Source organism: Lepus europaeus, chromosome 11, assembly GCF_033115175.1.
Source record: "Lepus europaeus isolate LE1 chromosome 11, mLepTim1.pri, whole genome shotgun sequence".
Lineage (NCBI taxonomy): Eukaryota > Metazoa > Chordata > Mammalia > Lagomorpha > Leporidae > Lepus > Lepus europaeus.
This window is the reverse complement of record NC_084837.1, coordinates 37,469,280-37,487,281: the sequence shown is the minus strand read 5'-3', so window position 1 is coordinate 37,487,281 and position 18,002 is coordinate 37,469,280. Positions and strand designations below refer to the sequence as shown.

Here is an 18,002-nt window from a genome sequence, read left to right as displayed (position 1 = left end):
AGAGAATGTGTATATATATACACATTCTAAAATAATTATATATACATATATAGATATAGATATATATCACTCTATCCCCATTAGAATGGTTCAACTTAGAAGCAGTGACAATACTCCCTAAAAGATGATGTAGAATAAGTAAAACTCTCACACCTGGTAGGAGTGTAAATTGGGACAACCAGTAGGGAAAATATTTGCAGGAACTACTAAACCTGAACATATGTACACTCTATGAAGAAATTCTCTCCAGAAATGAATATGAGGTCCAAAAAAAGATGCAGGCAGGAATTTTCCTAGCAACAAGAGTAGAGAAGTTAAGTAAGTTGTGGTATATATGTGTGTGTATCCAAATATTTTAAAACAACTAACTACATGCAACAATGGAATAAGATTCACAAACCTAACACTGATGAACATAAGCCAGACAAGTTCCAAAACAGGCAGTACTGATGTTGATGGAGTTTGAGTTAGTAATTATATTTTAGGGAAGGGAATGAACTGAGAGAGAATACTGGGAAGTCATAGATTCCTACATTTGTTCTGTGTTTTGTTCTTTGCTCATTGCCAAACTGAATACTTTAGATACCTATGTTTTATGTAATTTAAAATATAATTAATAATTAAAATGAAAGTAATGTTATAAATGTAGAAAACGTGAATTAAGGTTTTGGGGTTTTGTCTTGTTTTCTCTAATTTCTTCTTGCCTGTATCTTTGGAGTAGATAGGGAGGGTGTGCTGAAGGAAATTGAATTTGGAAAGGCAGAATGCAGATACTGTGAGACAACATAGAATGGGAAAGTGGGCAAGAGACAGAAGTCTTTAGACATATGGGTTAGAAGAAAGAACAGAGAAACAATGAAATAGATTAACAATGTGAAAACTCAGAAGGAAAGTACTGTTTTTTACCTTCTACAAATGTAACATTGTACATTTATTAATTTTGTTTGTAGCAACTAACTGACCAGAGTTTAGCCGCAGTTGCTATTCTTATGGACTAATTTTAATCCTGAAATTATTCCTTTTGGTATGCTAAACATCCGCATTCCATGTCTGCCTTATTTCTGTCTGACACTTACAAAATGAGCACACAAAAAGAAGAAATGTATGATTATTTTAGTTTGAACTGGTTTAAATAAAGTATATAGGCCAGTGGTAATGTTCACTAACTTTTTGCAGCTTTAAAAATTATACTGCCGTCTTTCACACTACCAATCTGTGTTATATAGTTAGATTGTTTTAAGTCCCCAATCGACATTTCCTTTGTATGCATATACTGAAATGATTTTATTTAATAAAAAAGGAACATCTCCTATGTGGATTTTGAATTTCCCTTATTAAATATTTATATTTTCAAAATGTCTTTATTTAATTGAGTGAGGTGCTTGGTGCCATTTCAAAATAACCTCAGGTGGTAGGTGTAATGACATACCAAAGATTTGACCTTTAGCATTTTAGGATTCTATTTGTCTGCATTTTCTTCTGCACTCATTTAGCCTTAATTTATATGCTCTTTCTCTGTATGTCTTAATGAGTGGGTCTATTTGGCATAAGATTTATTATCCAAAAAGAAAATCTGATACACATTATATCTGTGCAATCTGACTAGTGATTTTTAACTTCAATTATAACTTAACTGTGACAAGTAAAAAATTCTGTGTGAAAGGCTAGTGGGTGTTTGCACAAATCTCATTCATTCTCAAGTAAGTGCTTAGCATAATAGACTCTGGCTCTACTAAACTGATGCCCATTCTCTTACTTCTTTGCAATCATCTTATTATATTCTTTTATTTACCTAGAGATATTTTATTTTCAAATTCCCTACTATTCCTTTTAAATAAAATTAAATTTAATATTTATACTGATGTAATTAGATTAACATCTTGAAACATCTTTTTTTTATGCTTTGGTAGCATGGATAATCATTTGGGTAACTTTCATCCAAGAAGCAGAAAAATAAAACAATTTAACTTATTATAATTATATATAAAAATCTTCATGTACCCGTTTAAGTGTTTCTTTATTAATTTTTTAAAATGAAAATTATAAATGGAGATTGTTTAATAAGTAGATCATTGATCAGTCATCCTACATTATTTATTTTTACATTATTTTGTATTTTCTCAGTTTACACAAATCTTTATCTCAAGAAGAAAATCTGAAGGATCAGTTTAACCACACCCTTAGTACCTATGAAGAAGCTTTGAAAAACAGAGAGAGCATCGTTTCCATCACTCAACAACAAAATGAGGAACTGGCTACCCAACTACAACAAGCTCTGACAGAGAGAGCACACATGGAACTGCAGCTTCAGCATGCGCTGGAGGCCTCCCGAGTGGCCAGTGAGAAAGTTCAGACGTAAGTAAAATAATCTTGCGTTATTTCCAAAACCTGAAACCAAGCAAAACAAAAACATTTTCTTTGAGGAACTAAACTATATATATGTTGTCCATGCCATTAAGAGATTAAGGCAAAAGTATATTGAACTAAATGAAATTTGTAACATTGCACATCATGTCTGTAATTAGGGCCGAATGTCATTTTTGCAGTAATCATTGTTACTATTTAGTGCAAACCATGTTTTTCTATAGCTGATCTTCCTCAGTTCATGGAAGCCATACTGTCTTCACAATTTCACACCCCCAGTACATAGGCAAATTTATTAGCAAAGAGAAGAGGCATCAAGTTACCACCTGTACTCATTTGGATTCACGATAATCCTGCCTGAGTTGAGGCGTTGGTGACCTTGCAGTCTGGGACGTCTAGTTACATAGAATTTAGTGCAGTGGAATTAATTTTCTTGTGTTGTTCGTCTAAAGGATTCAATACATCTTTTCACAATGTATAATTATATTTGTTTATTTTAAACGATCTATGCATTTTTATTAAAATATAAATAAACTTGCATAATCCTTGTGACAGCTATTAGAAAGTTAACAGGTAACTTAAGAGCATAGAAGTCACTTGTTAATTTATGGAGCTTGAACATTGTTGACAAATTTTTTGAGGCAGCCTTAATGTGACAGAACTTGTCATTTTAACCTTTATTGTATATTGTTAGCAATATTACATCATTCACTCACCTGTCACCTTCAATTTCCTTAATTTATTTTCCACATCTGTAAGATGAAATAGTATCCCTTCAAGGTTTATTACTTCTCAGTACTTTTTACCTGAAAATAAGTCATCTCAACATTTCCAAATATCGCTGAAATTGCAATTTGATTAAAAACCCAAGACCAGGTAAATCTGTAGTCAAGATCATTTTAAAACCATTTAGGAATTGTGGATATTAATCTTAACTACAGTATACCCTGAAACTTTTGACGTAAGTATGTAAGTATTATGATACTGTTTTTGTAGGCTTAAAGATGAGGTTTGTGGTCAGTCAGAAATTGTATCTACTTGTTCACAATGTACATTATCTGTGTTAAAAACACAATGATATATAGGTAGATCTCATTTCATTGTAAATCCCAATAGTAACTTCTGACAGAAAGAATCTGATTTAGTTCTGTTTGTTCAAAGTCTACAAGTAATTACAAATCTCAAAGATTTTTTTATATGTGATCCTTTAATGTCTATAGATGCCTAAAATTCCTTTAAACAGTGGTTCCCAGAGACTAATTAGATTTTTCTAAAGATATCTTTGGGAATGTTGTCTGCCTTTATTTTTTTTACTTTTAGATCTCATCAACTATCATTATCATTTTATAAAAGAAACAAATTTTGTATGCCAAAAAGTAGAAATAATATCTCATATAATGCTTTAAATATAATTTTTATTTTATACATTTAGCCACAAATCAAAATTTTTATAAACTAGTACCAATTCATGAATTGAGTTTGTCATTTATAAGAATGAATTGTTAAATTGAAATTTTACTCTGAGTTTCAACAAGACCTACATAAAATATTATGAAATCCCATATATATTCCATAAAATATTATGGAATCCCATAATATCCTTTCTATAGTCAGTCAATGTGGATATCAACCTTACTTATTGTGCTTAAAAAAAGGCATTCTTCTAAAGAAAACCAATAAGACTTTGTAAAATGCTGTTAATATTCTCCATACCATCTGAAATTACTGCTATTTGCAGATATTTCAGAAAATATATCAGTAATCCAGGCAATTTGAAATTTCAGCTAAAGAGGTTCACATATTCTCTTTTCCCTTTCCAAACAAATTTCTTAAATAACTGATCTATAGTCACTATCTCTAATTTTTCTTTCTGTATTTTTCTTAAATGTTTATTTATTTATTTGAAAGGCAAAATTGGAGATAGAGGGTAAAACAGAGAGAGAGCTATATTCCATCCACTGGTTCACTCCCCACAGATAGCTGCAATAGCCAGGGCTGAGCCAAGCCAAAGCCAGGAGCATGGAACTCCATCCAGGTCCCTCACGTGGGTGCAGGGGCCCAAGGGCTTCGGCCATCTTCCCTGATTTTGCAGGTGTGTTAGCAGGGAGCTGGATCAAAAGTAGAGCAGTCAGGAGTTGAACTGGCTCCCAAATAGGATGCTGGCATCGCAGGTGCAGCTTAACATACTGCACCACAATGCCAGCAACTTCTCTTTTTGAATTCCTATTTACTCTTCTACTACTCAATATACCATTTATAGCTGCTGTGCTAAAATTGTTCTTAAGATCACCAATCATTTTCTAACTCCTAATTTAATGGCCCTTTTTAACTTTTTTTATATAACTAACATGATCATGGTAAACAAAATTAAGATGTTCATATATCTTCAGCTATGTAATATAGAACACAGGCTTTAGACTAAGAAAGTGTAGGCTTTTGCACAGGGACATCTTATTTTAAAACACTGTGCTGATGAGTGTCAGGGGAAGATGGTGGAATAGGGAGGGAGCTTAATGATCTAGTCCAGGAGAAGATAATAAAAAAAGTGGAGATAGTGTAGTCTCAGGGAAGAGTTAGGGAAAAAAACAGCAGAGGAGACTCTTCCAAAATTAGAAGGACACAGTGGACCTGTGTGGAGGGCGTGGGCTCCCATGGCTCAGGACTCCAATAGCTGAGAGCCTAGGCACCAGTACTGGAAAGTGAGGTGAGAAGAGAGATGAGACCACAGTAGCCTAAGAAGCTGGTGAAAAAGTGGCAGGAAGAGCCGAGAGGGAACGAGGCTTGAAGCCCCATGGGGGAAAGTGCACCAGCCTAACTAGAGGAGGAAAAAAAAAAAAAAAAATGGTACGGACACATTTCTCTCTCCAATCACCTTACAAAGGTGTCCAAGCTGATAGAGCAGGTACTATTTTGGACATACGTAACAGCTATGCAGCTCATGTCTGAGCCCAAGAATCAGCCAAGCGGGGAATCCTGACTTGGTGGGGAAAAATAACAGGGGTCTAGGACTTTGTGACAGTGTGAAGCTTTCGAACGGGGACTTTAAAAAAAAAAAAAAAAAAAACTGAGAGTGTGTGGGAGAATTCACAGTGAGGCTGAAACTGAGGAATCTTGGTAGCAGAAGCCACAAGCTCAAGTGTTCCTGGTTATTCGGTGAGAAACATTGCTGGGGAGTCTGAACTTACACTGAGAACTGCACAGATCCTTTGTGTGGTCCTTGGAACACAGCAGACAAATATTATACCCACTGTGGCTAGTGCACAGGCACTGGTCTCCATCGAGGAGAAGAGCTCAGCTGAGCAGAATTACTTCCCTTCTGATTAAAAAAAGAGAAGATTTACCATGCCAAACCTGGGTGTGTCACCTTAGGTACACCCTTAACCTGAAGAACTGAATAGAGCTCTCTAGTCACACCCACTACAAGCCTCTAGAGATTCACTGAAAGCAGACAGTCCACTTATCTACAGAGTCATAGTACAACAATAGAAGCTGACATAGCGAGGAAAGAAAAAGAAGAAGAAACCAAGTATCTCCACAAATGCCTAACAACAAATGCAACAATCCAAGAGACAAGAATAAGGAAGACAACATGACACTCCTAAAAGAACATGACACTCCCTACTAGGTTATGAAGATGATGAGATAGAAGAAATGCAAGAAATGGAGCTCAAAAACTTGATGATAAGATTACAGAGAAATAATCAAAAGCAAATGCACTAACTACTGAAATCCATGCAGGACATGAAAGAAAATCTCTCTCATGAAATTGAAATCTTAAGGAGGAATCAAAATGAAATGAAGAATTCAATAGAACATGAAATTGAGATATTGAAGAGAAATCAGAATGAAATGAAGAATTCAATAGAACAAATAAAAAATACATTTGAGAGCCTTAAAAGAATCAATGAGGCAGAAGAGAGAATATTGGACTTAGAAGACAGAGCACAGAAAAGTATACAGTCAAACCAAAGACAAGACGAGGAAATTAGAAATCTAAAAAATATTTTTGGGAATCTAAAGGATACTATTAAAAAACCCAGCATTTGGGTTCTAGGAGTTCCTGAAGGCATGAAGAGAGAGAAAGGATTAGAAGGCCTTTTTAGTGAGATACTAGCAGAAAACTTCCCAGTTTGGAGAAAGAAAGAGAAGTCCAAGTAAAGGAAGCACACAGAATTCCCAATAGACATGACCAGAAAAGATCCTCACCACAACACATTGTAATCAAACTCACCACAGTGAAACATAAAGAATAGATTCTAAAATGTTCAAGAGAGAAATGTCAGATTACTCTCAGAGGATCTCCAGTCAGACTCACAGCAGACTTCTCATCAGAAACCCTATAGGCTAGGAAGAATGGCAAGAAATATAGCCCCAGTACTAAGAGAAAAAAACTGCCATCCCAGAATATTATACCCTGCAAAGCTCTCATTTGTGAATGAAGGTGAAATAAAGACCTTTCATAACAAACAGAAATTGAAAGAATTTGTCACCACTCGTCCAGCCCTGCAAAAGTTGCTTAAAGATGTGTTACACACAGAAACACAGTCATCAATACAAAAGAAGGTAAAGGAAGAAAATCTCTCAGTAAAAGATCACAGGGAGTTCAAAGTATAAATTAGAAATATCATTGGAAAAATGGCAGGGAAAGTCACTACTTATCAATAGTCACATTGAATGTCAATGGCCTCAACTCTCCAGTTAAAAGACACAGACTGGTTGAATGGATTAAAAAACAAACCCATCTATTTCTTGCTTACAGGAAACACATCTTTCCAACAAAGATGCATGCAGCCTGAAAGTGAAAGGTTGGAAAAAGATATTCCATGCCAAGAGGAACTAAAAAAGAGCTGGTGTAGCCATCTTAATATCAGACAAAATAAACTTTAACACAAAAACTGTTAAGAGAGACAAAGAGGGGCACTATATGATGATTAAGGGATCAATTCAACAGGAAGGTGTAATTACAGGGCACCAGGCTATTTAAAGCTATGTTAAGGGACTTAAAGGAAGACTTAGACTCCAGTACAATAGTATTGGAGTCCTCAATACTCGACTTTCAGCAATGGACAGATCAACCAGACAGAAAATCAACAAGGAAACAGCAGATTTAATCAACACTATAGACCAAATTGACCTAACAGATATCTACAGAACTTTTCATCCTACAGTTGCAGAATACACATTCTTCTCAGCAGTGCATGGAACCTTCTCTAGGATTGACCACATACTAAGCCATAAAGCAAATCTCAGCAAATTCAAAATAATCAAAATTATGCATGCATCTTCTCGGTCCACAATGGAATAAAACTGGAAATCAGCAACAACTCAGGAATCTCTAGAGCGTATGCAAACACATGGAGACTGAACAACATGTTCCTGAATGAACAGTGGGTCATAGAAGAAACCAAAAGAGAAATCAAAAATTTTCTGGATGCAAATGAATATAACAATACAACATATTGAAACTTATGGTATACAGCCAAAGCAGTGTTAAGAGGAAAGTTTATGGCAATAGGTGCCTATATCAAGAAATTGGAAAGGCACTAAATAAATGAGCTACCAATGCATCTCAAGAATCTAGAAAAACTACAGCAAACTAAACCTAAGCTAGTAGGAGAAAAGAAATAATTAAAATTAGAGAAGAAATCAACAAAATTGAATCCAGAAAAACATTACAAAAGATCAGCAAAACGAAGAGCTGGTTTTTTGAATAAATAAATAAAATTCACACATGATTGGCCCAACTAATGAAAAAAAGGAGAGGGAAGACCCAAATCAATAAAATTAGAGATGAAAAAAAGAATATAACAACAGACACCATAGAAATAAAAAGAGTCATCAGAAATTACTACAAAGACAAAAACAAAGTGGGAAACAACAAATTGGGAAATCTAACAGAAATGAATAGATTCCTGGACAAATATAACCTAGCTAAATTGAACCATGAAGAAAGAAAACCTAAACAGACCCATAACCAAGCCAGAAACTGAATCAGTAATAAAGGCCTTCCTAACAAAGAAAAGCCCAGGACCAGATGGATTCACTGCTGAATTCTACCAGACATTTAAAGAAAAACTAACACCAATTCTTCTCAAACTATTCAAAACAATCGAAAGAGAGGGAATCCTCCCAAATTCTTTCTATGAAGCCAGCATCACCTTAATTCCTACACTCTAAGCAAATTGGGTATGGTATAGAAGGAACATTCCTCAACACAGTCAAGGCAATTTATGACAAACCAATGGCATCGTATTGAAAGGGGGGAAGTTGGAAGCATTTCCACTGAGATCCATTAACAGGCAGGGATGCCCCCTCTCACCATTGCTATTCAATATAGTACTGGAAGTGTTAGAGCCATTAGGCAGGAAAAATAAATCAAAGGGATACAAATTGGGAAAGAAGAAGTCAAACCATCTCTCTTTGCAGAAGACATGATTCATTATTTAGGGAATCCAAAGAACTCTACTCAGAAACTATTGAAACTCATAGAAGAGTTTGGTAAAGTAACAGGATATAAAATCAGTGCACAAAAATCAACAGCCTTTGTATACACAGACAATGCCACATCTGAGAAAGAACTTTTAAGATCAATCCAAGTCACAATAGTTACAAAAAAAAAAATCAAATACCTTGGAATAAATTTAACCAAGGATGTCAAAGATCTCCACGATGAGAATTACAAAACTTTAAAGAAAGAAATAGAAGAGGATGCCAAAAAAATGGAAAAATCTTCCATGTTCATGGATTGGAAGAATCAATATCATCAAAATGTACATTCTTCCAAAAGCAATTTACAGATTCAATGTAATACCAATCAAAATACCAAAGACATTCTTCTCAGATCTAGAAAAAATTATGCAGAAATTCATATGGAGGCACAGGAGACCTCGAATAGCTAACGCAATCTTGGACAACAAAAACAGAGCCAGAGGCATCATAATACCAGATTTTAAGACATACTGCAGGGCAGTTATAATCAAAACATCCTGGTACTGGTACTGAAACAGATGGATAGACCAGTGGAACAGAATAGAAACACCAGAAATCAATCCAAACATCTACAACCAACTTATATTTGATCAGGAGCTAAAACCAATTCCTGGGCCAGTGCCCCAGCTCACTTGGCTAATCCTCTGCCTGAGGCACCAGCATCCCAGCTTCTAGTCCCAGTTGGGGCGCCAGATTCTGTCCCAGTTGCCCCTCTTCCAGTCCAGCTCTCTGCTGTGGCCAGGGAAGGCAGTGGAGGATGGCCCAAGTCCTTGGGCCCTGCACCCACATGGGAGACTAGTAGGAAGCTCCTGGCTCCTGGCTTCAGATCAGCATAGCTCCAGCCATAGTAGCCATTTGGGGGGGGGGGGTGAACCAATGGAAAGAAGACCTTTCTCCCTGTCTCTCTCTCTCACTATCTAACTCTATCTGTCAAATAAATTAAAAAATAAATAAAAATTAAAAAGTATGGTATGTATATTCTATGGAATACTATACAGCGGTAAAGAAAAACGAAATTCGGTCATTTGCAACAAAATGGAGGAATCTGGAAAGTATCATATTGAGTGAAATAAGCCAGTCCCGAAGGGACAAATCTCATATGTTCTCCCTGATCTGTGACAACTAACTAAACACCTAAAAGGAAACCTGTAGAAGTGAAATCGATGCTGTGAGAAATAATGACTTGATCAGCCCTTGTTCTGACTGTTGAGAAACAGCTTATTATTTTATTCTTTTTACTATTTTCTTTTTTTTCATTTATTAAACTTTTATTTAATGAATATAAATTTCCAAAGTACAGCTTATGGGTTACAATGGCTTCCTCCCTCCCATAATTTCCCTCCCACCCGCAACCCTCCCCTTTCCCGCTCCCTCTCCCCTTCCATTCACATCGAGATTCATTTTCAATTCTCTTTATATACAGAAGATCAGTTCAGTATATATTAGGTAAAGATTTCAACACTTTGCCCCCATATAGCAACACAAAGTGAAAAAAATACTGTTGGAGTACTAGTTATAGAATTAAATAACAGTGTACAGCACATTAAAGACAGAGATCCTACATAATATTTTTTTTGAAAAAATTAATTTTCTATGCCATTTCCAATTTAACACCAGGTTTTTTTTTTCATTTCCAATTCTCTTTATATGCAGAAGATCGATTCAGTATATAATTAGTAAAGATCTCATCAGTTTGTACCCACCAGAAACACAAAGTGTAAAAATACTGTTTCAGGCCGGCGCCACAGCTCAATAGGCTAATCCTCCGCCTTGCGGCACCGGCACACCGGGTTCAAGTCCTGGTCGGGGCATCGATCCTGTCCTGGTTGCCCCTCTTCCAGGCCAGCTCTCTGCTGTGGCCTGGGAGTGCAGTGGAGGATGGCCCAAGTGCTTGGGCCCTGCACCCCATGGGAGACCAGGAGAAGCACCTGGCTCCTGCCATCGGATCAGCACGGTGCGCCAGCCGCACCGCGCCTACCGCGGCGGCCATTGGAGGGTGAACCAACGGCAAAAAGGAAGACCTTTCTCTCTATCTCTCTCTCTCACTGTCCACTCTGCCTGTCAAAAAATTAAAAAATAATAATAAAAAAAATACTGTTTCAGTACTAGTTATAGCATCACTGCACATTAGACAACACATTAAGGACAGATCCCACATGGGATGTAAGTACACAGTGACTCCTGTTGCTGACTAACAATTTGACAATCTTGTTTATGGCGTCAGTATTTTCTTTTCTACTTAATACCATTGATTGAACTCTTTACTTAATACAGATTTATTCTTAGGTGTTTAAATCCAGTTGAATATTGATCCCTGTTAAAAATAAGAGTGGGGGGAAATAGCCACTGTAATCCAGAAGCTGTACTTTGGAAATTTATATTTGTTAAATAAAAGTTAAAAAAAATAAGAGTGGGAATAAGAGAGGGAGGAGATGTATAGTTCAGCACATGTTTCCATGGACTTACCCCTAAGGGTAAAGCTAAAAACTTGCATGGGACTACAAATCTGATTAAGTTGGCAGATACTACTGCCATCTTACTAAAGTGAGCAGTTTACGTGCATAACTGATCATATGGGTAGGAATAAGTGTCAAAGGGATCACATAAATAAGACCAAGTGTCTGCTAATAATAATAGACAGTATTAAAAGGGAGAGAATGATCCAACATGGGAAGCAGGCCACACAGCAGACTCTTTGAATGACAAACGCCCTAAACAGCACTCTGGCCTCAGAATCAGCCCTTAAGGCATTTGGATCTGGTAAAAAGCCCATTAGAGCATTTCAGGCATGCAAAGCCACAACACTGTGGAGGAAGATGGCCAACATGGCATGACTATATGATCACATAATATTACTTTAGTACTTATTCAAGTTAATGCAGAGAACATTTAGAATATTTTTCCTACTTGAACTGTCTTTATCATTTAATACTCTTCACCATTCCTTCTTAAACCAAGCCCATTCTTGAGTTCTACAGCACCATTTCCTTCTACATCTACCATTTGACTATTCCTACTTCATTTCTTTCTGGAGATTTTTCTCCCAGCTATCCCTAAATAATGGTTATTCTGAAGATTTTATTTTTCCTTTATATCTACAGAGTTCCCAAAAAATATTATTCATTTCAATAAGCTTTAACTACTATTAGCTGAATAACTTCCAAATCTTTATCCTAGTACTCTCCTGAGATCCATTTTCATATTACCAAAGTTCTTTACTCTTCATTCCCTGAAAATTAAGTTCTCCCCTCTATCCTGTACTTCCTGCCCCAGTTAATGGACTATGGCAGCTTCAGCACTGTCCTTGCTCCCTCACTTTTTAAAAAAAAAAATTTTACATAGGGTGAACAAATTTCATGTTTCATATATACAGATGCTGGAGCACAGTGATACTTCCCACGCACATTCCCATCTTTTCTCCTCCTTCCTTTTTTATTCATTCTTTTAATCTTTCTTTCTTTTTTTTTTTTTTTTTTTTTTTTTGACAGGTAGAGTTAGACAGTAAGAGAGAGAAAGAGAGAAAGGTCTTCCTTCTGTTGGTTCACCCCCCAAGTGGCCGCTACAGCCAGCGCACTGTGCCAATCCGAAGCCAGGAGCCAGGTGCTTCCTCCTGGTCTCCCATGCGGGTGCAGAGCCCAAGTACCTGGGCCATCCTCCACTGCCTTCCTGGGCCACAGCAGAGAGCTGGACTGGAAGAGGAGCAACAGGGACAGAATCCGGCACCCTGACCAGGACTAGAACCCGGGTGCCAGCACCGCAGGCGGAGGATTAGCCTAGTAAGCCACAGCGCTGGCTTTTAATTTTTCTAATGATAAACATTCAGTGTTTTAACATTCATATTCACTTTGCAAGCAATTCCTATTTTGTGTGCTGCCTGAATATTTCCTGATTCCCCCCATACATTCCTCACTAGGTACCTGCATTGAATCAGGCCCTCATCATCCCCTATTTAGACTATGGTAATAATCATAACACTAGTCTACTTGCCTTTGGATCTGTCAAGTGAATCTTCTTCACTGCCACCAGAATGGATCTTTCTACAACAAAGATCAGATCCTTTTATTTCCATATATAAAATCTTTCAGTGGCTGTAGTCTGGTAAACTTTTGTTACTCCCATAGCTTCAACTGGGTTCTGGTAAATTGCTCCTGTATTTTCTTTCTTTATTGTTATTATAGTATTTCATCTGTACCTGTATTACATGTCTTAATCATCAAAGTATTTTAATTGTTTTGTATGCCTTTTTCCTATCTACTCCACTGTCAGATTTTCCAAGTAATGGTTTGTGTTCTATTCATCATTTTATCTCCATCTCCAAAAACACACAGATGCCTACAATGAAGAAGGTGCATTGCAAATGCTTATGAACAAATGAACTGAAAAAATTCAATGCTTAGATAGAATAATGGAATAAAGTACAAGCAAGTCAGACCAAGAATACACAGGAAAATTTCAGATGTACTCTTATCTTCTTTAAGTCCTAGTTAAATACTTTCCTTGGTGCCCAAAGTTTACTAGATTATGGGAAAAAATGACCTCTATGACTAATCTTGCTTGTCTCCCCTCACTGGTCCAACCGTACTTTTACCCTCCTAGAAACTAGAATCTCTGTTCCTCCTGACTATATTTTAACCCTTGTTCTCACTATCCACTTTCAGTAATTTTAATTACATTTAAAGGACCTGAGATTTTTAGTAATAGTACAGATAAGTCGTATGCTGTTGCTAATTGTAGATTTTTATGTTTGTATTTCATTTTCTTCCAGTGTCATAAAAATTTTTAGTGTTTTCTTAAATGTTTTAATCTATGGAAATATTTCTGGAAAAAGAAGTTGCACAGACTTACCATCCATAAAGCTAGCCAGTGTCTATAGGTATATAATCACTTACTGGGTAAAAGTCAGTGAATGCCAGCTAACTTTGCCTAAAAATAGCTTGAGCCAGCTATCATGAACCCTAAAATTTAACCACTGGAACACCATGCCTCAGGTTAAGTATTATTCTGTCTATGTAGTTCTCCTGAGAAATATGTATGTTTATGGAAGGATAATATACTGCAATTTAGCTTTTAGATTCCTCTTTTCCTAATACTAATGCATTTGGTGTTTTAGAGACATTTGTGGAGGTAGAGGAAACTAAAGATCACAGGAAATTTGTAAGGAAAACTTCTCTTAATAATTTTTCCAAGGACCATCTCAGCCCCATTTATTAAAGAGAAAACTGACAAACCAAATCCATTGGATTGTATTTTCATCATCATGAGAGATTAAAAGCTATGATGTTTTATAAATATTTTATTTTCCATCTAAAGTATGCTTTTTGTGGCCTGGACCAAAAGTTCCAATGGGTTTTTGAAAATATATTTTGGTATAATTAGCATACCTAAGCAAAATGTAATATTTTAAATAAAAGCAATTACAACCAGGATTAGAAGGCTAGACTATCTCCCAAATATACAGTTTTACATTGAGATAACTTTTGTCACATATTGTCTTCACTGGTTTATAGTAATATGATTTAAATTTCCCATAAACTATGGATCAAATAGTTGTAAAAATATTGTAAACTGTCAAGCATGTTTTTGAGAAAAGATGTATGGAGTCTTCAAAACTTGCTTTCATTGCATAGTTTTCTAAAGAAAATCAGTTTCTTAAAATTTGCCTGAATTTTGGACATGTAAAAATTCTATAGCAAAATTAAAATATCAAAGATCAGGACAAAGCATTTCAATTGATATATTTTAAGTAGTAAATTGCCTTTTGAAATATGAGACATTCTGCATCTTTTGAGTGTTATCAATAGAGAAAAAAGAAAGACCACGTAAAGCTAACAAAGTCTTTCCTGCCTCTTGGTCAAATACTGATTTCTATGAAGAAGTTGAGGTTACAAAGAAATTGGGAATTCTCAGCCTGGTTTCCCTGCTGATGAGTAAGAACTGTCTGCAGTTCTCTTCGAAGTGTCAAGGGAGTCACCATAGTGTCACACAAGGGTTCTTAGCGTAGAGCAAACATACTTTCCACAAACTCAGCTGCTTAATCTGTTTGCAGGTTGAATTATAAAATAGGATAGATGACTCTGGGTGCTGGGAAGGGGAACAGAACATTTCCACAGTTTCTTGATTTAAAAAAAAGAGAAGCCAACTATTTTCATCAAAAGACTTATTAGAATTTTAGTGTTGTTGCTAGCTCCAGAATCTGATTTTAACCATAGTGAAAAATAACTATGCTAAAATACTCTTAAATAGTTTGATATGAAAGCCTCAGTGAATTGTTTTTATAATAGCATAGTCTTTTCACTAAAATTCCTCTGCTTCTTGTCAACTTTTCCTGTGCTTTTTTTTTTTTACTTATAATATGTTTAGATATAAGTTCCAGGGCAATATTAGACATGTACGAATACTGTATTGATACAAAGAATGTTTCATAAATTCCCAAATCAGTATAAAGTGTAAATCAACATTTTAATGCAGTGTTTAAAGTTTATTCTTTAAGTGAAAAGACTTAAAACTTTTCTGGAAATTGCTCCTTAAAATGTTTGTTTTGTGCTTGAGATTTAAAAACATTGTGAATTATGTTATATACTTCAGCAAATAATAGGTCAAATAGTTAATTTGTTTGTGATGGTTTACCTATAAATGAACTCCCCAATCAGCTTTGGTAGGCACCTTTTAAGTCTAGGTCTAACTAGATATAGCGTTATCATCATTTATGTATGGAAGATGGACTAGGATGACTCCTTAGCAGAATTCTAAGATGCACAGCTTCTAAACATGCTTAATTTTTATTCTTGAATACATGACAATATATTCAGAATTTTTAAAATCATAACTGTTTTTAAATGAACTGATTATATACTTAGGTTATCAAATATAAGTCTGATACTCTGTCAAACAGGTATATATTTATTAAAATTATCAGTTCCATTAAATATTTGTATAGTGGGTCACCTTTCTCATCTGAGCACATAAATTAAGTTTCAGTAGAGCTGCATTTATTCTACACAGAGATATGTAACCATGTTTGACCGATATATAATTATATTCATTCATTTATAAAAACTAAAGATTTGGGCTTACATCTTAATCTTTAGGGTATGTCTCACTTCCACATGAACATTAAACATAGTTTCAGGTCTCTGGCTTACTCCTTTATAGAAAGGAAGAATTAATGTAGGGTTATTAGGATTGGAGCCTAACCCAGAATTCAAGAATTCTAATAAAGTAGATAGTAAAGGGTCCAGGCTGAAAAAGAAGGACTCTGAAAAGCTAAGCTCTGCTTTCCCTGATAGATCCCTTTTACGATTAATCTTATGGAATGAATTTTGATAAAGCATAAAAGTGGGTCTAAAAAGTTAAATGACAACATGGCTTCTTGTATTTAATCCACTTCATTTCAGAAGCTATCTTCCAAAACATGAAGTAGAGTTGGGCTAGTTTACATTTCTGCATACTGAGATTGAGAACACATTTCAAACAAGAACAGTAGAAAAAAACTGAAAGAAAAACAGCCAAAGACTAAAATGTGAGGGATCCAGTCTGCCTCATAGTAGAGGAGTTTTGTTGTTTTTCATTAATTCCAGCACTAAAGTGATTAAAAGTAAGAGATAAAGTTTGTATCATTTTACAGAAATTATAGAATCCACTTGTGATGGACATGGACATCTACATTTTTAACTAGGATTTGATACATGAAAAATAGCAGGAGTTCTTATGCTTCATATGTGATTTTCACATATATATTTCATTTGTGAAATGTGGTTTCCTTAGACTGGATGTATGATCTATTAATTATCCTTTTCCTTGGTTCTGTTCTTAGTTGTACTTAAAAAAAAAAAGGAAGGTGTTTTTGCTGTTTTAATACTTGACAAGCTCTATAGTTCAAGGATACTTTGAGAAGTCAGGGGAACTCGTTCATCTTTCTTGAGAATAATTTAACAATTGATAAAAATAAGATGTATATAATGGCTTGAGCTACCTAGAATAAAGTTGCTTAATAATGCTAAGTGCTAGTATACTTACTTTTGTAGTAGTAAATTAAAAAAGGAAACTATTGTAGAAAATAGATTTTTAGAAGTTTTCATTTTTTCTGCTTGGGTGTTACACAAGCTTATCATTCTTGATATAATGTATCACTATACTGGATACTTGATATAGTTCATTCAGAATTTTCCCTTTTGCTCTCTCTGTTCATAACAGCATAAATTGAATAATAATACATGTAATTGTTATTAGAAAATGTATATATTTTATATAAATCAGGATATCATTTTCTTTTAATAACTCCTCAGTATACTTATCTACCATCTACTGTATGTCGTTACTCAACTAGCCTAAACAAATAGTCATCCCTTAAGAGGTAGATTTAATTTCCAAAGTATTACTGGGAAAATTCAGGTGATTCCAACAGCAAGTAAACATGCAGATTTCACCTGGACTTTAATAAGAGTCCATGATTGATTACTTCTTCCTATTAGGTCAGGGATTTGCACTGGAGTGTATTTGGTCCTTGGTAAATTTGTAAGATTAAAAAAATTATTTGCTTCTTTCAGTGTGACTTTTTCTGATGGTAAAATCATAAGCATTATCCATACATCAACATTTACATTTAAAGAGAAAAAAATGCTCTTAACAGGAATATATGGTTGCAGCTAAAGTCTGTTTTTCTTCTTTCTACAATTATATGTTCTTGAACAACTCAACAGCTGTTAAGTTGTTTTTTACCCTCTCAATTCTTAACCTAACTACAGTATAATAATAGCAGTTATAAGATTGTAGATTACTTTGTTAGCTATTTCTATTAAACATGACTAAAGGTAAATAGTAAGATTTCAAAAATCATATAATAAATGGCATTTTGGAACTTACAGAACTAATGTTAATATTTTTAGTTGCTTTGACATTTCTTATGTCATATTTCTTAGGTTGTTTCTTTTTGTTGCCATATTTGCCATATAGCAAGCTATAAAATAACAAAAATAACATAAAACATTTAATATCTTAAAACATATTTCTCTTTAAATTAATTAAACTAGTCTGCCCTCTGCACTGAGTTATGTGCATTTCACATCAGTCTTCCAAGAAGTTCTCTACTACTGACTTTCAGAGGGCCTAATCTTTCCCAGAATGGTGGGAGTAGCACAGTTCAAGAACAA

At 35.1% G+C, this 18,002-nt stretch overlaps 1 protein-coding gene across 3 annotated transcripts in view; it reads left to right on the top strand.

Annotated features, from left to right (window-relative positions):
- MIPOL1 (mirror-image polydactyly 1) overlaps positions 1-18,002 on the top strand; it is a 327,843-nt gene that overhangs the window by 272,796 nt on the left and 37,045 nt on the right. For all 3 annotated transcript variants that reach the window (XM_062205244.1, XM_062205245.1, XM_062205247.1), the window contains one exon: positions 2,125-2,355. In XM_062205244.1, coding sequence (XP_062061228.1) covers positions 2,125-2,355 — 231 coding nt within the window. The remainder of the gene's footprint in view (positions 1-2,124; positions 2,356-18,002) is intronic.